The sequence below is a fragment of the Lepidochelys olivacea genome (assembly GCF_965140295.1).
Source record: "Lepidochelys olivacea isolate rLepOli2 genome assembly, chromosome: 17".
In the NCBI taxonomy this organism is placed as follows: Eukaryota; Metazoa; Chordata; order Testudines; family Cheloniidae; genus Lepidochelys; species Lepidochelys olivacea.
Genome location: NC_140427.1, coordinates 19,454,521 through 19,475,072, shown reverse-complemented (window position 1 = coordinate 19,475,072; position 20,552 = coordinate 19,454,521). Strand labels below are relative to the sequence as shown.

At 43.6% G+C, this 20,552-nt stretch overlaps 1 protein-coding gene across 1 annotated transcript in view; it reads right to left on the bottom strand.

The window, feature by feature from the left end:
* Positions 1 to 4,908: 4,908 nt before the first annotated feature.
* YWHAG (tyrosine 3-monooxygenase/tryptophan 5-monooxygenase activation protein gamma) overlaps positions 4,909 to 20,552 on the bottom strand; it is a 42,809-nt gene continuing 27,165 nt past the window's right edge. The window contains exon 2 of the mRNA XM_084651276.1: positions 4,909 to 8,350. Coding sequence (XP_084507402.1) covers positions 7,694 to 8,350 — 657 coding nt within the window. The 3' untranslated portion in view covers positions 4,909 to 7,693. The remainder of the gene's footprint in view (positions 8,351 to 20,552) is intronic.

Here is a 20,552-nt window from a genome sequence, read left to right as displayed (position 1 = left end):
CAAGTCAGTGCAGGATGGAGCCCTCAAGCACCCGGTTGTCTCTCCAGGGATTGACTAGCATACCTCGCAGGCTGGTTACATCTTCCCTCCTGATCCTGACCCCATCTAGGGTGACCAGACAGCAAGTGTGAGAAATCAGGACGGGGGGTGGCTGGGTAATAGGAGCCTATATAAGAAAAAGACCCCAAAATTGGGACTGTCCCTAAAAAATCAGGGCATCTGGTCACCCTAACCCAGACATGGGCAAACTACAGCCCGTGGGACAGTCCTGCCTGGCCCTTGAGCTCCTGGCCAGGGAGGCTAGCCCCCCTCCCCCGCAGCCTCAGCTCACCACACCGCCAGCGCTCTGGGTGGGCCATGTGGCTGCAAGCTCCTGTTCCCCTGAGCGGCATGATAAGGGGGTGGGGAGCGCAGGGTTGGATAAGAAGCAGGGGGTTCTGGGGGGCAGTCAGGGGGGTTGGATAGGGGGTGGGGTCTAGGGTGGTGGTGGTTTGGGGCAGGGGGCCCCAGGAAGGGGTGGTTAGGGGACAAGGAGCAGGGGGGGTTGGACGGGTGGGAGGTTCTGAGGGGGACAGCCAAGGGGCAGGAAGTGGGAGGGAGCCTTAGCTGGGGGGAATCACCAGAGCTCCACGGAAGTCACCAGCCAAGGACCTGGCCCTGGAGCGTTTACGTGCACAAGTAGGTGAAAAGGGAAAGTAACCCACATTTCAGGCAGAAACCATCATCTGGCCGTATCTGCTTTTTTTCTTTTGGGGCGGGGGAACCCCATAAACAGATGCACAAGGCAGCACCAGCTCCTTGTATAGACATCAAGGGACCTCATTTCATGGGCTAGGCGGTTATCCAGAAACCGTTAAAAGGTGCCAGCAGCTCGAGAAAGATTTAGGCACTTAGATGTTTGCGCAGGTTCAACCCAACAGAGCTCTGCAGACAGGGAGCCCCGACTGCATCTCCCGGTCACCTCCCGCGTAGCTGCTGGGTGGAGGTCAGGTGGTTCTGCAGAGCCCGTATTTGTTGTATGGCCCGTACCCTCTTCGGCACGGAGCTCAGTGGCAGGGCAAAGGAGGCAACCCAGGCACGCATGGTAGGCGGTTCAAGGGAAGGAGGGTTTTTAGATACCACACACGCACCATCACAGCCAGCAACTGGAAAAGTGGAAAAATCTGGGGCTGGGAACTAAGAACGAGGTTGCTGTTGAATGCGTGTCGCTATTTATTTACACAATGTGTTTTCGCACTAGAAGGGTTCTTGCTCCACCCCCACTCTTCTGGGACCTCTATATTCGTGGAAGTCACGGTGAGTAAACCTGGAAAGGAAGGGCAGCTGCTTTCTCTCTGCCCCAGGAGCCTGTGTAACAAGGCTTTTAATGCGTGTGGGGGGTGCAGGGGGCGAGGGAGAGAGAGAGAGAGAGAGAGAGGAGATAGGGGGACAACAACTGCAGAGCAAGATCATTAAGGCTACAAGGTTCTTTCTTTCCCCTCTGAGCTCAGGCCCAAGAGCACAGGCCATCTGGCTTTCGACCTAAGCCAGGAGTTGAAGGTAGAATTTTAAGGGGAAAAAACACGACTATTAACCCACAGCATGACCCAACAACTGAGCATAGATGCTTGGAGGAACAAAGTGTTAATAACTACACATAAAAACAGATCAAGTCAAAGAGGAGGAAATCTATACAACAGGGCTAAGGATTCCCCCACCCCCCGTTTAAATAAGGGTGAGCCCTCCATCTTCTTTTTGAACTTAGATCAGGACACATGCTTACTTTTCTTAGAAGCGGGAGGGGCTTCCCAGCTGCTTGTGCTGTGACAAGCAAGTGGGAGGCAGCATTTGCCTGAAGATAAAGCAGGCTACCACCTCTGGAGGAAGCAGCAGCTGCTACCTGTGAAGCAGGGTGTTGGGAAGTTAGGGTAGAAAGAACAGCTGTGCACTCATGACACTTGGGCAGGGGGAGAAGTGAACAGAAAGCTAGCTAATCCAGATCAGCTGGCCTTACTGAGTGCCAGGTAGGGCCCCTCCTCCACACTCTTATTTCCTTCCTGCTCTTGTCAAAAGGAATGAGGCTCTGTCCTTATCACAGAGGTAGGACAGACCCCTACCCCCCATCAGGAGAGCAGCACAGAGACCAGGGCTAAAACACATTCCAGGCACCCACAAGTCTGTTGCTTTCTGCTCCCAACCCTGTATCTGAGTGAGGATTGGAGGGACGGCTACCAGATGTGCTTGGTAGTGCTGGCGCTTCTCCTACCATCCACCCCCCAAGGCAGATTAGGAGCTGCTGACAGAGCAGCCATCTTGGTTTAGAAAGCCTCCCACTTGCTTCCTGGAAAGGAGTCTGGAGTGAGTCTTACTAGCTGCTCTACGTCAACCCCTCCCACCAGTGAGACCAAGATTGGAATTGCTCTCACACACACCCCCTTTTACATAGGGTGTGATTTCAAGAATAGCAGCCACAATCTTAAAACCCATCTGCACAGAGAGACTTTAACCAAAGCATTGTTCCATCAGAGGGCAGAATCCTCCTTGCACACAGAATCCACCTTACGAGAGCGACTCTCCTGGCATTAAATGAAGTATGGAAAGGTGAACGGCAAGAGCAAACTCCTGTTGACATTGATCAGGGTGCCTACACAGCACAAAGGATGCACAAAACGCTGGTGGTTGGCTTTGGACAGTCCCTGACAGAGAGGGAGAGTAACCAATCTACAGAAGACTCAAGCTCCCCCTCGGGTTCCATTTTGGAAGGATCACTAGCTACAGTGGGACTTCATGGTAGCCACAGTGGCTAACAAAACCTATGCCAGCACAGCCCTCTGGTGTAGATGCAGGATATGCTGACAAGAGTTTTTCTGCCCCCATTGTACCACCACCTCCCAAAACGAGGTTAACTATGCCAGATGCCCTCTGCGGTGGCTTAGTGGCATCTACACTGGAGGCTTTTCCAGCATAGCTATGTCACCTGGGTTGTTTGAATTTTTCCACACTCCTAGCCCACACAGCTATCCTGGCAAAACATGGACCAGACCTGGACACCTGAAACACCCACAACCTTCCCCAATCTCCCTACCGCCACCAATTCTTGGATTAGGACCAGCATTTGCAAATTGCCAGCATGGCTAAACTCCTCGCACACTAGTAGTGGGTTTCAAACCCAATTCTTGAAGCAATTCCTTCTCCCTTGAATAACCCTACACCCTCAATCCTGGTCTTGTGGGGGGTCCACCTCTGTGAAGCAAGGGGCTGGTGCTTAAGTCACCATGGAAACTGAACACTTTTGTATGGAGCCATCTAACAGCTGACCAGTACTCGGGCAGTCAGCTAAGACTCTGAAAACAGGCTAGCTCGTGGCACTTTGGCTCTGGCCTACATCTAGGTGACATGGCACTTTTCTACACTGAAGTTGTCAAATTGAATGAACATTGATAGGATAGGGGAAGCCTGTTTAGAAACCCAAATTCCAAGGCACTTGCTCTTCCAAATGTATTCTGCCAAGCTCAGCTGGTACATGGAGTTGTATATTCTAGAGCTGCCTTTTAAAAAAAAAATATTCCCTTGCTTGCTGTTTGAGGCTACTGTTTACTTCCAGACCTTAAAATAGTAGTCAAATGAACACTGGCCATACTGCCAACTAATTTGTGATGCTCAGATGAAATCGGCTGAAAGTAGAATTTGTTAGTCCAAAAGGCGTCCTGAGAAACTATTGATCTGATAGAAACAAGCCATTACAACAGCAAACGTTCTACTATTTGTGGACATCTACATCTTAATATCCTCCTACTTCCACACAGCAAGTGGTCACTACAGAAGTGCTGGTTACCACAGCTGTATCCAAGACACTTATCTTCAATATACCAATGTTTTCATCTCATGGTAGTTTGAATTGTCTTATTCCAGCTGAACGTGTCTTTACCGTCCATAGAAAAGCAAAAATCAAACCGAACACTCAACTTGATCTCTGGCCATCAGATCTTATACCAAAACTGTCCCTGTTTTCAGATACCCGATATCTTTCTGAAACCAGGGTTTCATGGGGACTGGTGTACCTGGCTCTGAACTGCAGTGAAAAAAAAGATTTGCATGGGTCTCGGGTCTTAGACATCTTCAGTCATGTTGCTGTATTCTCCAGAGGATACAGTTAGGTATCTTCTAAACAGACACTGCAGATCCCTAGGTAACGTTTGATGGAAAGTATAATTTGGCCAGACTGCTTCTTTGTGAGGTTTCAGCCCACCTTCACATCAAGACTCACATTAATGTTCCCTGTTCTATTTATATGAACTGCTCACATTTGCCCAGAAATTTCAAGGTGGCTATAAGCATTTTCTGTACTTGAAAGTCTGTGTAAGGCTCTCAGACTGTCAGATGCAACGTTCAGATTTATTTAAGAGCCCATCACGTCAGAGCAGCTTCTAAACCATTTGCTTTGCTGATACTAAAGATGAGTATCTTTGGCTACTCCACATCTCTAGTGATCTGCTTTAAGTGACGTGTCTGAACTACTCAACTAATCCCTTGTTGCACAATGTACCCAATCTTTCTTCCACGCCCTAGAACAGGTGCATTAGAAACTGGTACCTGTCAGACAATTAAATGGCCAAGGTGAGAGTAAATACCAAGTTCCCCAGTAGACACAAGGTGGGTGAGGAAATAGTTTAACTGGACCAACTTTGTTATGCAGAGCTGTGTAAGCTTGCAAGCTTACCTCTTTCACCAACAGAAGTTGGTCCAATAAAAGATTCTTTCACCCACTTTCTCCTCTAATATCCTGGGACCAAGACAGCTACAACACTGCAAACAAGTTCCCCAGTACACAGTTTAAAAAAAAATCAACTGGACAGTGAAGTTCTCATACCAGCGGAGCCAAAGAACAAAAGAAATTCAAACACATAATGCAATACAATTAACTAGCACTTTCATCAGATCTGTAAGTTTATTTGCTCAATGTACGACGGCTACATAATGACTCACATTCATGATATTCCATCACTGAGGAAAACTGCTAAGAATGGTCCGTGAGTGAAATAATTCCTTACAGAAACACGGAGTTGGAAAAATAATCACTGATTAGACCTTAAAAATAGTTCACTGCATAACATGACAAAAAGCACAAACAAAGGCTCATTCAAAGAACATAGTAACTGTTCTCCTACACTGTAATAGTTATAATTTCACCATGACATACACCAGACATTAAGATTAAGCTAACACTGGTGTTTCTTTTGCTTTTCCTTTTTTTTAAAAACAAAATCATATATAATTGCATGTCACTATAGCAACATCCAGAACAGATCAGTTTCTTACGATACTATTTGGTAGAGCAAACTTTACCCCCAAAAGAAAAAAAAAAAAAATTAAAAAAATTAAAAAAAAATTTAAGACTAGTTTGTCATAGGAATACATAACATCTACAGTATAAGTTAATAAATGTCAAGCTACTGTATAGAAATACGACACTAGCATGCACAATATTGTATCAATAGAGTAATGGAGCAGTAATCATTTCACTGGAGAGACACTATCATAGGCAAGTGCATTTCTTAAAAAAAATGAAAGAAACCATTCAAGCTGCTTAAAAATCAAGTCCCCATCCCCATCCCCGCTCCATTTTTTAGCCCTCTTGTGCGATCTTTCCTGCATACATTTTCTAAAGCAGCAAGAGCAAAAGCGGAAATAAAAAATAGGTTTTGTAATTCCAGTAAATCACTTTCAAATTATACAGGCAGGGACAACACTGCTCACTGGACATGAAGTGAAATTAAGTTAAGAAGCCTAAATAAATCTTCCAGTCCATGGCATTTACTGCAGGTTTCTGTCAGTTACCTAAGCTGCAAGCCTCTTCCTATTGATCTTTCCAGTAGGGATCATTAATCAGGCTATTTTAAGTTTACAGAGGTGGGCTTCATTTGAAGTCACTTTGTGTAAACGTTGTGATGTTGCATATAGTACATTCATTTAAAACATATGTGCACATGGTCATTTCTAGTGAGCATATCTTTGCATGATTTCCATTGTAAATTCCATTAAAAAAGCTTTGACAATATAATTGCAAAGTCACTCTTGGTTATGAATTTTAGTTACATTTTGGTCATTCCTCTTAACCTACTTTCTTAAAGATGACTTCTTATCTTTGCTGTCAAATCACGGAAAAAAGCTCTTTAAGTCCAATAAAGCCAGACTCTGTATCCAACCATACAATAAAACTGATTGTACTGTATATGCAACACCAAGATGCTCTGTTTACAGACTGACTACCGAACAGGACAATGAAAGCCTGTTTTAATAGGACATTCATGAGTGCAGTTTCCTTCTACTGCGTAGTTTTAGTTAAAAATCTACGAAGTTCAGCAATCTGCAAAATCAGAAGGAAATGGCAGTGAACTTCCAACAATCGTGTTAAAAAAAAATCTTTACGCAGATGGGGGTAAATATTACCTGGTGAGCTTTATTTTCTCCCAGCCAAATCAAACAGACCTGGAAAACAGGTATTTTAAAAGAGAACTAATTTACAGGGCTCCCGAGAGTTGATAGAAATGTTTATGATTGTAGCTCTTCCTTTGTGGATTTCTCTACCAAATGAACTTCTAAACTCCTGAGGTTTCACTCATCATACCACAAGCTTCCCCAGGAGAATGAACACCAAGCTGCCATGAAGACAAAACAAGGAGTCTGGGCGCTACAGAGATCTGCTGACAAACCTCATGGTACAGTGGGAGAAAGTCAGGGAAAAGTGAAATGGCAGTGTAATCCCTGAGGAAGGAGCTATGGCACCTTAAATCAGGATGGTCTTTGAAATAACAGTACATGACATACAGACCTGAATTCTTTTTATCTAGTGGCGTTTTAGTTTAACATTTCCCCCCTTTCTAATTAAGTTCTTAATCCTTTTGCTGTGGACTCCGTTTAAACAGCCGCTTGCCAAGCATCTGTTAATTTGTTGATCAAAAACTAGAGCAGCTTTGATGTTCCTCAGGCAGTCTTCTGGCCTTGGGAGACAAAGGATAGCCAAGCCAGTCCACAGGGGACTGGATAAGGATGGCAAGCCAAGAGAGTTAGCAAAAGAAAATGTACAATGGCTTGATGTCACATATGGCTGTCATGTAGAAATACTGTCAACCGTGATTTAGTGTTAATACTGTAAGCTACCCTAACAAACACCTTAACGAAAAGTTAAATGGCCTAAATCCTGGGGCTTTCAAAGCCCTGAACTGTGAGTCTTTTCAGTCTGGGATTGTAAGCTACGCCGTGACAGGCCCAGTGCACCCTGGGGATGCACTGCGACATGGTAAACATACGGCACTTGAATGGAGGAGACGCATGCACATAAACCTTACTGGAACCACAGAACTTCATTTTTTAAAGGCAGGGCCATTTCATTCAAGTTATTTCATCTTAAAACCCTTTTATTTCTAGCAATAAAGTTAAATTAAAGACAGCTCCCACTTGTATTAATAATCTACAGAACAGTCCATATGCCAGTGTGAGGCTGCCATTCCATACCCAGCACAGGCAGCCTGACTTTCCACTAGTGGTGTTTTGGCAAAAACGTCAAAGAGGCAATCAAAGACAGGTCGTGGGGGCCTCCCTGGGAAGGTTACCCTTCCCCTCCCCTCCCCCACCCCGACCCCCCCCACTTGTGGGAAAAAAATAAAGACTGCAGTAGTAGCATCAGCGTGCGGCTGCCAGTCCATTTGGGGGTCTAATTGTTGCCTTCTCCACCATCGTCATCTTGCTGATCGCTTGTCCAGAGCGTTAGGTTGTCACGGAGGAGCTGCATGATGAGCGTGGAGTCTTTGTAGGAGTCCTCGTTGAGGGTGTCCAGCTCAGCAATGGCATCATCAAAAGCCGTCTTGGCCAGGTGGCACGCCTGCTCGGGCGCATTCTGGATCTCATAGTAGAAAACTGAGTAGTTAAGTGCCAGACCAAGCCTAATGGGATGAGTTGGTTGCATGTGCTCCTTGCTGATCTCATGAGCTTCGCTATAGGCTTTCTCCGAAGACTCCACCACCGTTGCCCTCTTCTCTCCTGTGGCCACCTCAGCCAGGTAACGGTAATAGTCCCCTTTCATCTTCAGGTAAAAGACCTTACTCTCATACTGTGTCTCGCTGCAGTTCTTGATCAGATAGTTGTCTAGCAGGCTCAGCACATCTTGGCATACAGCTTCCAACTCCTTCTCTATTTTCTCCCGGTAGGCCCGTACCATTTCTATCTTCTTTTCATTGCCATCAGCAGAGGTCTTCTGCTCAATGCTACTAATTACTCGCCAGGAAGAGCGCCGTGCCCCCACTACATTCTTATAGGCTACAGACAACAGGTTCCTTTCTTCATTGGACAGTGGCTCGTTCAGCTCTGTGACCTGCATTGAGAAGGGAGAGAGAGAAAAAAGGATTGGATTAAATTACACTGTATTTAATCCCATCTCTACCTCATACGTTCTGCTGTTCTCGCCTGCTACCTCTAGAAGAGTGGCCTGACAAGGTGCTAATTGATAAGTTTCCAGTTCATTTTACTTCGGATATCAGAAGTTACATCCCACAGATGGAGCAGGGTTTGAAGAGGGGCAGAGGGGAAGGATTGCAAATTCTGCAAGCTTTCAAACACAGCCGGGAAGCAATTTGTTATGTACCATCAACATAGATACTAGGTTAAAGCTATGCAGCTTTACCCAAAACTTATCTATGTCAAAATTTCATCACTTTTCTAGCATTTTTCCAGTTAGGAAAAGATGGTACTTAAGTTATGCCTTGATAGACACCAACTGGGTGGATGTCAGGCCTCAATAAGAAGCAGAAGAGGTGAAAGTAAGAGCTACAGCAAAACGTGAAGAGATGCTCGTACTCCTGGGACAGTGAGTAAACTAGCTGAATAAGATGAATTAAAGCTATAAAACGAGATAATGAATGTTGATTTTTTCAGTTTTCTGAGAGGCTGGGTGTCTGCTTTTGAGATGTCCAGAGACTTCGGCAAACTGAGTTTAGACAAAAAGAAAAGGAGTACTTGTGGCACCTTAGAGACTAACCAATTTATTAGAGCATAAGCTTTCGTGAGCTACAGCTCACTTCATCAGATGCATATCGTGGAAACTGCAGCAGACTTTATATATACACAGAGAATATGAACCAATACCTCCTCCCACCCCACTGTCCTGCTGGTAATAGCTTATCTAAAGTGATCATCAGGTGGGCCATTTCCAGCACAAATCCAGGTTTTCTCACCCTCCACCCCCCCACACAAATTCACTCTCCTGCTGGTGATAGCCCATCCAAAGTGACAACTCTTTACACAATGTGCATGGGGCTATTTCCTGCACAAATCCAGGTTCTCTCACATCCCCCCACCCCCATACACACACAAACTCACTCTCCTGCTGGTAATAGCTCATCCAAACTGACCACTCTTCAAGTTAAAATCCAAGTTAAACCAGAACATCTGGGGGGGGGGGGGTGGTAGGAAAAAACAAGAGGAAACAGGCTACCTTGCATAATGACTTAGCCACTCCAAGTCTCTATTTAAGCCTAAATTAATAGTATCCAATTTGCAAATGAATTCCAATTCAGCAGTTTCTCGCTGGAGTCTGGATTTGAAGTTTTTTTGTTTTAAGATAGCGACCTTCATGTCTGTGATTGTTTGTGTGTGTATGGGGGTGGGGGGGATGTGAGAAAACCTGGATTTGTGCAGGAAATAGCCCAACTTGATTGTCATGCACATTGTGTAAAGAGTTGTCACTTTGGATGGGCTATCACCAGCAGGAGAGTGAATTTGTGTGGGGGGGGTGGAGGGTGAGAAAACCTGGATTTGTGCTGGAAATGGCCCACCTGATGATCACTTTAGATAAGCTATTACCAGCAGGACAGTGGGGTGGGAGGAGGTATTGGTTCATATTCTCTGTGTATATATAAAGTCTGCTGCAGTTTCCACGATATGCATCTGATGAAGTGAGCTGTAGCTCACGAAAGCTTATGCTCTAATAAATTGGTTAGTCTCTAAGGTGCCACAAGTACTCCTTTTCTTTTCGCGAATACAGACTAACACGGCTGTTACTCTGAAACCTGAGTTTAGACAGATTTCTTCAAAACATCCATTACATCTGTGATCTCTGTGACGAGTCAAAAGCTCACATGGTAGCAGTATGCTATCTTTTTCCTACACAGGAGATAGTCTTCACTGGTTGTAAGGAGAGTTTAGGTGTACAAACCTCCCGACATCATGATACATACACCACTAAAAGATTAATTGCCACAGCAATGGGATGGCTTAGGGGAATAGTAAGGAAACGTGGAACTACTCTGCTATCAGACTGCCCGTTTACATCCAGCCAAGATTATAATCTTCAATCATTACCAAATCAATCTTATGGCTGTTAAGTGTCATATCTGAGCCTGACACCTCATTCCAGTTCCCAACGGAACAGTGCCTACATTATCAAAGCTACCACACTGTCACTAGTTACCACCCTCGAGGGTTTCAGCAGCGAGGGAAGTGCTTGAATGTTACAGAAACTCCCTCTTACTTACAGGCAACACGTCCAGGCTAACACAAGGATGTTCAGCAGAACAGTCAGCACAGGCAACTGCAACACGAACAGTCTCCATGGCTGCAGGCATAGCACCTTTCACAAGTACTAACATTTACTAAGCTAGCAAATGTAACTGCGTTGGGTAGTCGTGGCAGTTAGGCTGATCCCTGTAGCAGCTCTCAGCACGGCACGCCAATAAGCATCCACCTTTCAATCTATGTAGCTACTTGAAGCAGTTGCTGGCAGACGTGGAGAATGAACATGATTTACACCACTAATTCAAGATTACGTGTGCCCAGACAACCCCATTTGGTCACGGGAGATATGATCTGTTTCAGCAAACAAAATAGCATTCATTCTTACTGAATCAATATGCAGGGGAAAGCTGTGTAAAATGCTGTAATCATAAAAAATCCTGTTAGTAAACCCAAACCACCTTCCTCCTGCTGCCCCCCAAACTAAGCATTTCATATAGAAATTCAAAGCATCCAAATAATGTCTGCTTTCAACAACACTTCAGAAAGTCAGACTGAGGCCACCTTCACACCCAAAGTTTCGTTTCATAGAGACGATAAACACCTTAAGGTACACAGCGATTGTACTAACTCTGGCCTTTCTAGCCACGTAAGCCACAAAAATAACTTGAAAATGAGGATCACTGTAGCACTAGCCCAACCCCAGACTAGGACCCCCTTGTGCTAGACACCGTACTAACAAGACAATCCCTGCCCCAAACCTCTTTCAATCTAAGTGATTCCCAATTAGCCAAAATTAGTACACTAAGGGCAATCATTTCTATTCGGCATTAAGATTCACTTTTACTATAAGCTCAGAGCTCTGCATTTGTATATGTCCCTATCTTCAAGCCTTTTACAATCAGGTAGTGTAGTTATAGCACTTAATATCCCCACACTAACTTTTGCCTTTTGCTTGTACCTGACACATGCATGAAGGCAAGTTCATACTGTTCTGTAATGTATCTCCGATACCCCATTCATACTGTTCACATATACTAACTCAGCCTCTGCAGAAGTCTTGCATTTGGAGTTCTAAAGCCCAGTCCTTGATCCAAATAAAATACCGTAGAGTAGGTTAGAAAGGAACAAGAATGGCATCTTTGTAGAGCAGAGTTAAGATTTTTTGGATGCATTTCCCTACTCGCAGGCACTTGTTTCTCCGTTAGTTTGTAACTTTTCTGATTTTCTAGTTTGTATTTTATAACTAACGTGCTGTTACGTGGTTTATACACTTTAAATGACAGACGTACTCTCAGCCTTACCACTGCCTATTGTTTTAAGGGTCACACTGCTAGTGTGTTACAATAACTTGTTAGAACAGAAAGTACTCCCAGGACATAAAAAAAAAAGATTTCTAGTAGGAAGTACTTACCTGCCTGCAGCATTAATGTTCACTTACAATTGTGAAATACTGTATTTATCTTTATTACAGAATTCCGTGTGATGTGATCTTACAGGACATTTAATCAGTCACAGAATGTTTAAAACATGAATACTAGAACTGCACCATTGCACTGTCAGCAGAGTGCTCAGAGAAATTCCCAAATGAACTCCATACGCAAGTTGTGACAGGCATTTGAAAGGAAGGTTTGTAACTTGCCAAGTGGAATTAACTGAAGTTGTCAGTATAGGTTGTCAGCATGTATTTACTATAACTAAATCTATAATTCCTGAACTCTGTCGCATTCACTTGTCACGCTTTATCACAAAATAAACTTGTACTACTGATAACTGGGTTTTTTTTTTTTTAAATATGAGAAGTGAAACTGGCAATTCTCAAGCTACCAGGAAATTTCCATCTTTTATGGTTTGTAGCAGACATTTATTTATTTTGTAGGCAGATGTAGCAAATTTATTATTATACTGGCTTTCCTTAAGCCTGTGCTAATAGGATACTAGTCAAGATGAATTTCAATAGAACTCAAGGTCTGAACAATAAAGTTTGCAAAGCACACAAAAACTGGGGGAATAGTAAATAATTAAGAGGACAGGTCACTGATTCAGAGCAAACCGGATCATTTAGTAAACTGGATGCCAGCAAACAGTGTGTTTTAATATGACTAAATGTAAACATCTAGAAACAAAAGAATGTAGATCACACTTACAGAATGGGGGATGCTATCCTGGGAAGCAACGACTGAAAAATATATGGTGGTCCTAGTGGATAATCAGCTGAACATGAGCTCCCAAAATGACACTGTGGCCAAAAGAGCTAATGTGATCTTGGGAAGCATGAACACCAAAATCCCAAGTAGGAGTAGAGGGGTTATTTTACTTCTGTATTTGGCACTAGTGTGACTGCTGCTGAAATTCTGGGTCCAGTTCTGGTGCCCACGATTCAAGAAGGATGTTCAAGAAAGGTTCAGAGAACGATTAAAGGATTAGAATATATGCCCTATAGGGACAGGCTCAAAGCATTCAACATATTGAGTTTCACAAAAAAACAAAAATAAACACATGGTCAAGGATTGATTCAAGTATCATAATGGCAAACAAATATTTAATAGAGAGCTCTTCAATCTAGCAGAGAAAGGTAAAAAATGATCCAATAGCTGGAAATTGAAGCTAGATAAATTCAGACAGGGAAATAAGTGCAATTTCTAAACAGTGAGAGTAATTAACCAGTGGAACAATTTACCCAGGGTTGGAGTGGACTGCATTCTTCATCACTGACAATTTTTAAATCAAGGATTGAGTATTTTTTTTCTTAAAGATCTGCTCTAGGAATTATTTTGGGGAAGCTCTTGGCCTGTGTTCTAGAGGTCAGACTAGCTGATCACCATGGTCTCTTCTGGCCTTGGAAACTACGAATAAGATTCAAGACACTTAACTTAGGGCTAGACAGAAAAGACATGTCTGGTGTTTCACTCCTTGAAATTTAAAATCTCACTAGACCAGGGTGAGAGCTGGCTAGTAACAAATCGCACAGATCATGTTCCAAATTCTTTTCCAAGAGATTTTTCTTTTGTTTCATGAATCAGAGTTCAGACAGTCTTAACTCCCTCACAAACAACTGAAACCATGAAATCCTGAGTGTACATCTACATGACCGTGTGGCATAGCTGTGGATACGCCGCTGTAGTGTAGATGTTTCCTACACCGATGGAAGGGGATTTTCCATCCATGTAGGTAATCCACTTTTCCAAGAGGCAGTGACTAAGTTGGTAGAAGAATCCTTCTGTTGACCTGGCCACGTGTACACCAGAGGTTAGGTTGACCAAGCTAGGGTGCTCAGGGTACAAAATTCACAGTCTTGAGCAACGTAGCTTGGTCAGCCTATGTTTTAGGTGTAGACCAGGTCTGAGAATAGGAGGCAATGACTATCTGGGGAAGTTTAGAATAGCAGGATAATATCTATACATCATAGATGTGAAAACAATAGCTCCCCCATTTTCTAATGAAAGGGCCGACAGCTGAAAGTTTGTGCCATAGCCTTATGATCCAAAGGACGTGAATTTGAGTTGGCCCATTTTAAAAATACAGTGTTAATTAACCAGGACTATATTAGCACTGGCTTATAGGCATTTGGATAGTATTCACATCTCAGTGTCAAGGTTCCAGGCAAACCAATGCTTTCATGGTATGTGCAGATCTAACAAATGTGTGTCTAAATTTTGCACAGTTAAAAATTCTTTTGGTCTCCAACAGAAGTTAATCACTAGAAGCTTAACTGAGCTTCCACTGAAGTTCAAAAACCTTGTAACAACTTTAGCTTCACTGACAGTTTTAGAAAGCTTTCAAGCACAGGACTCATTTCTCTTTCTCTTCTGCATTTTTACTGTTACGCAACAAGCCCGGCCCCCTTTGCTGTTCCTGTATATGGCATTTTCAGAGTGAGTAAGGAATGAGACCAGGGATCAGGGCTTTAGGGTCAGGTAACAAATGCCACTGGTACCTAAGCTTATTCACAACACCCCCTCGATGGAAGGTGCAATATTTTGCTTCATTTAAATTTCTAGCTCTGTATTTACTTGATGTGTTACCACAGGTATAAACCTACAGTAAACAGCAAATATCAAACCCTACACATGGCAGATCAGACAGCAGAGATGCCAACTTCTGATCTGGAAGGGAAAAATCTACTCTTTTGCCCAAGGGGAGTTATTGAGATCAGTCATTCTATATATAAAAAGAGTAAGGAGAAAAATCCATAAGTGGTAGCGTAGATACGGCTTTAAGTTTCTGATTTTTTATGAAGTCATTTTACCCTGAAAACCAAGTACTACATTTCTACAGGCTTGTCTACACAAATTTTCACCACAATAACTTGTTGGATTGTAATTCCATAACAAAAGGGTTGTTTAAATGTAGGTGTAGACACCAATTTTAGTTTAAGGATGTCCTATATCAGTTAAACCTGAGTCTTTACCAACTTCAGCTACATCAAAATAAGGTGTTCTTAAACTACAATTAGAATGTCCACACAGATCTACACCAAAACAAAAGGTGCAAATAGCACCAAAATAACTACATCAATTTCAACTCTGTATAGGCCAGCCCTGTGACTGGGAGGTAGTGAAATGACATAGGAGTCACATGAGCAAGAGCTGAGAAATCCAGAGGCAATTTGTAGTCAGGCTGCTGAAAATGTTTCGTTTTGTTAATGCCTATTGAAGTCAAGTCACCAATATTGCAGATAAATGCGGTCTATTGTGGGATAAAGAGGTTAAAATCTTTAACAAATGCTCCAAGACGAGCTCATGAAAAGCCAAGACCAAATAAATTATATTTGTGTTTTGGGCTCTCTTTATATTCCATGAAGGAGCACGAGAAGACAAGCCCTATTTTTAGAGTCCATCGCAGGCCACCTTTAAGAATTTCTTGATACCAGCATCAGGCACAGTAATTTATAAGTGACACTTGCTAGTAGCACTGAAACAAATTTCTGCTCCCAAGATGCAAAGAGCCAACTTCTAAACGCATTTCTTACCATAACAAAATTTGTTTGTACAAGATGGAAGCATTCTAGACCAGGGTAGTTTTAGAGTCGGAGGGCTAAAATTTGTTTGATAGAAGAATTTGAACTGTTAAGTGTGCACACAACTCTTGTATGCAGTGTTGTTGCACCTGTGCTTGGTCACAGGACACTAGAGACACAAGGTGTGGGGGAGGTAATATCTTTTACTGGACATACAACTCTTGACAAGCACAAGTCTAAAACACTAAGGGCTTGTCGACACAGGCACTTTACAGCGCTGCAACGGTCTCGCTCAGGGGTGTGAAAAAGCACCCCCCTGAGCGCTGCACGTTTCAGCGCTGTAACCTGCCAGTGTAGACAGCGGCTCCCAGAGCTACCAGCTACTCCCCTCCTGGAGATGGGTTTTTTAGAGTGCTGGGAGAGCTCTCTCCCGCGACTACACAAGCTCGAGTGCTGGGAGGCCTCTGGCAGACTTCAGGGGCCTCAAGTGTCACATTACCCAGAAGTTACCTACTACAGGACAGGCCCAACAAAGAAAATAACAGAACGCCACTAGCCGTCACCTCTCCAACGCATCATCAAGGATCTACAACCTATCCTGAAGGACGACCCATCACTCTCACAGATCTTGGGAGACAGGCCAGTCCTTGCTTACAGACAGCCCCCCAACCTGAAGCAAATACTCACCAGCAACCACACACCACACAACAAAAACACTAACCCAGGAACCTAACCTTGCAACAAAGCCCGTTGCCAACTGTGTCCACATATCTATTCAGGGGACACCATCATAGGGCCTCATCACATCAGCCACACTATCAGAGGCTTGTTCACCTGCACATCTACCAATGTGATATATGCCATCATGTGCCAGCAATGCCCTTCTACCATATATATCGGCCAAACCAGACAGTCTGTACATAAAAGAATGAATGGTCACAAATCAGACGTCAAGAATTATAACATTCAGAAACCAGTCGGAGAACACTTCAATCTCTCTGGTCACTCAATTACAGACCTAAAAGTGGCAATTCTTCAACAAAAAAACTTCAAAAACAGACTCCAACGAGAGACTGCTGAATTGGAATTAATTTGCAAACTGGACACCATTAACTTAGGCTAGAATAAAGACTGGGAGTGGATGTGTCATTACACAAAGTAAAACTATTTCCCCATGTTTATTTTTCCCCCCCTACAATTCCTCACACATTGTCAACTGCTGGAAATGGCCCGCCTTGATTATCACTACAAAAGAGTTTTTTTCTCTCCTGCTGGTAATAGCTCACCTTACCTGATCACTCTCTTTAGTGTGTATGGCAACATCCACTGTTTCATGTTCTCTGTGTATATAAAATCTCCCCATTGTATTTTCCACTGCATGCATCCGATGAAGTGAGCTGTAGCCTCACAAAAGCTTATGCTCCAATAAATTTGTTAGTCTCTAAGGTGCCACAAGTACTCCTTTTCTTTTTACATTACAGTTACCAGCTCAGATGTGAGGTGAAGCTCCTAACAGAGAGGCAGAGACAACTTCACCTTGCAGTCCTATGAGGTCAGCTTTCTGGTTCTCCAAAAGATTAAGTCCTCCCAGAAGCCATCATATAAAGTATCAAGTAAACTACTTCTAAACCTTGTCCCAGTTTGACACGGGGCTAGTCACAAACATGAAGTCATACGTAATTTTATTAGACTTTGTTGGCTCTGATCTCCCTTAACATTCACTGAATATCCTTCCCCTGGTCAGAGGGCTGCTGATATAAATCTTCTGGAGTGTTTGTAGTCTTAGGACTTGAGATTGCCACCTGCTCAAGCCCCATGCCAAGTTCTCTTTAAAAATGTTTCTTCCCTGTTGCTGTATGGGACCTCTACAAAAACAAGGGAAACTGACCACATAGAGCACTAGCAAATGCCCCAAAATAAACTAAAAACGCTGAAAGAACAGAATCTAGTCTCGGGATGTTTATACTTTATGCATTTTTTTAGCCTTCTCGCTACAGGTAACTATCTTGTTGCCAAAAAACTTTTGTTAGTTCATGTAATCAGATGTGGAAAGCTATTTGACTTGAAACATGACAAGTTGGACATCACAATACGAACAAACTGGAAGAATAGGTAGTCTTTGCACATATATATTTTAAATCCATATACTGAACAGATTTGTATTTTACCCTCCATCCCTTTCACAATCTTGTACCATAGAGTCTAAAAAAACTTCCTCCAATAAGAACCTGCCAAGGTATTTAAACCTGCTCAATTTTTCACATGATCTAGATTTTTGGTTCATAGAATATCAGGGTTGGAAGGGACCTCAGGAGGTCATTTAGTCCAACACCCTGCTCAAATCAGGGCCAACGCCAACTAAATCATCCCAGCCAGGGCTTTGTCAAGCTGGGCCTTAAAAACCTCTAAGGATGGAGATTCCACCGCCTCCCTAGGTAACCCATTCCAGTGCTTCACCACCCTCCTAGTGAAACAGTGTTTCCTAATATCCAACCTAGACCTCCCCCACTGCAACTTGAGACCACTGCTCCTTGTTCTGTCAGCTGCCATCACTTTGAACAGCTGAGCTCCATCCTCTTTGGAATCCCCCTTCAGGTAGTTGAAGGCTGCTATTAAATCCCCCTCACTCTTCTCTTCTGCAGATTAAATAACCCCAAGTTCCCTCAGCCTCTCCTCATAAGTCATGTGCCCCAGCCCCCTAATCATTTTCCTTGCCCTCCGCTGGACTCTCTCCAATTTGTCCACATCCTTTCTGAAGTGTGGGGCCCAAAACTGGGCACAGTACTCCAGATGTGGCCTCACCAGTGCTGAAGAGAGGGGAATAATCACTTCCCTCAATCTGCTGGCAATGCTCCTACTAATGCAGCCCAATATGCCATTAGCCTTCTTGGCAACAAGGGCACACTGCTGACTCCTATCCAGCTTCTCGTGCACTGTGATCCCCAGGTCCTTTTCTGCAGAACTGCCACTTAGCCGGTCGGTCCCCAGCCTGTAGCAGTGCATGGGATTCTACCGTCCTAAGTGCAGGACTCTGTCCTTGTCCTTGCTGAACCTCAGATTTCTTTTGGCCCAATCCTCCAATTTGTCTAGGTCACTCTGGACCCTATCTCTACCCTCCAGCGTATCTACCTCTCCTCCCAGCTTCGTGTCATCTGTGAACTTGCTGAAGGTGCAATCCATCCCATCATCCAAATCATTAATGAAGATGCTGAACAAAACCGGCTCCAGGACCAACGCCTGGGGCACGCTGCTTGATACCGGCTGTCAACTAGCCATCAAGCTGTTGATCACTACCTGCTAAGCCGGACAATCTAGCCAGCTTTCTATTCACCTTATAGTCCATTCATCCAATCCACACTTTAACTTGCTAGCAAGAATACAGTGGGAGACCATAACAAAAGCTTTGCTAAAGTCAAGGTATATCATGTCTACCGCTTTCCCCATATCCTACAGAACAGTTATCTCATCATAGAAGGCAATCAGGTTGGTCAGGCATGACTTACCCTTGGGTGAATCCATGTTGGCTGTTCCTGATCACCTTCGTCTCCTCCAAGTGCTTCTACCATCTTCAAATGATTATCCACCTAACAGTAAATATTGCTGATGGCTAACACGAGTAAAGTTGTCCTAAAGAGCTTTCATCCTAAAAAAAAGCTAAGTGGATCTATTTGTACCTTGTTTTGTAGTCTTAAAAGTTATGAGGAAGTTTTCCCTACCTCCCTGTCCATTAGTTTTCCCCAGAAGTTCTTCTACCTTAGTACAACTGGGTTTAGTTCCTTCCTGCCATCTGATGGAGACAGAACTAAATCTAATCATATCATTCCCAGTATCACTCAAGTCTCCACTAGCTGTCTACAGAAGGTGGATTATCTGCACACGTGTCTGCTAGCTGGAAAGGAAGAGAAGGGCTCAGTTATTCATTCTCAGATATTGCTACCATGAAGCACATGCCTGCGTCGCATTTCTACCCTTTATGCAACAGCAGCTCTAGAGCATTTAGGGCATGTCTTCACTGGCAATGTTAGAGCACTGCTGCGGCAACGCTTTAATGTGGCTTGTGTAGTCGCGGTGCAGCGCTGGGAGAGAGCTCTCCAAACCCTCTTAAAAAAAAAACACCTTCACGAGGCGAGTAGCTACCAGGGCTGGGAACACGGCTCCCAGCACTGGCGCAATGTCTATACTGACAATTTACAGAGCTGAAACTTGCAGTGCTGGGGGGGGGGGGGGGGTTTCATATCCCTGAGCAAGAAATAGACAAGCCCTTAGTCTCATTACAAGCTAACCAGCACTTAGTTTGTGCCAGAGCTGAGCCGCAGCACCTCAAGGCTTGCTGCATCAGTTATGAATGTAAAAAAGTTGCTTGAAAGCACCTCTTTCATGCCAAATTAGGCACTGAAGCTAACTCATCCTTACACCTGAACCTAGGTACAGTAGGGAACTATCCTGTAGTAGCAGGAAATAGACCAGATGATCTAAAGCTTTTTTTATCATTAGTTTCTATGAACGTGTAGTGAAGTCTAATGCTGATGGGAAAGAGACCACCACATTATGATTTCACTGCACTTTCACCAAGAAGCAGAGCTTAAAAAAGTGTTCTCATTTAAAAGGAAACCAGTATTCTTCTCAATTCTGAGAAGTGGGTTTTAGAGAGGTTCTCTTCCTTTTTTGTCCTAGTTATAAAGGATTCCCTTTAATTGAACTCGAGTCCAAGTCCAGAGACAGACTTTAATGTCCTCAGGTTTGTGGTACCTCACAGCATAGGGATCTATTGAGTTGCAAGAAGAAACACTGGGGTTTGATTAGAACAATTTCTTCCTCATCATAAAAGTGGGTGGGACCACCACTGACTAACGTCCTGAAACATAGCAAAGTAAGATATGAAGCAAGATCATGATCACTGTATTTTTTGGAGTAATTGCTGAAAAATGTGCTTTTAAATGTAATACCAAAAAGAAATCTGGCCTCTTGTCCTAATTCTCCGTCATTTTTAAGTGGTCAAGCCAGATACAAGCAGGACACAACAGATTTAAGAACATGGAAGTTAGCCAATTTTGAAGTTAATTGTAAGAGTTTTCTTGCTCCAGGGCAGAATGATTTAAATAACTGA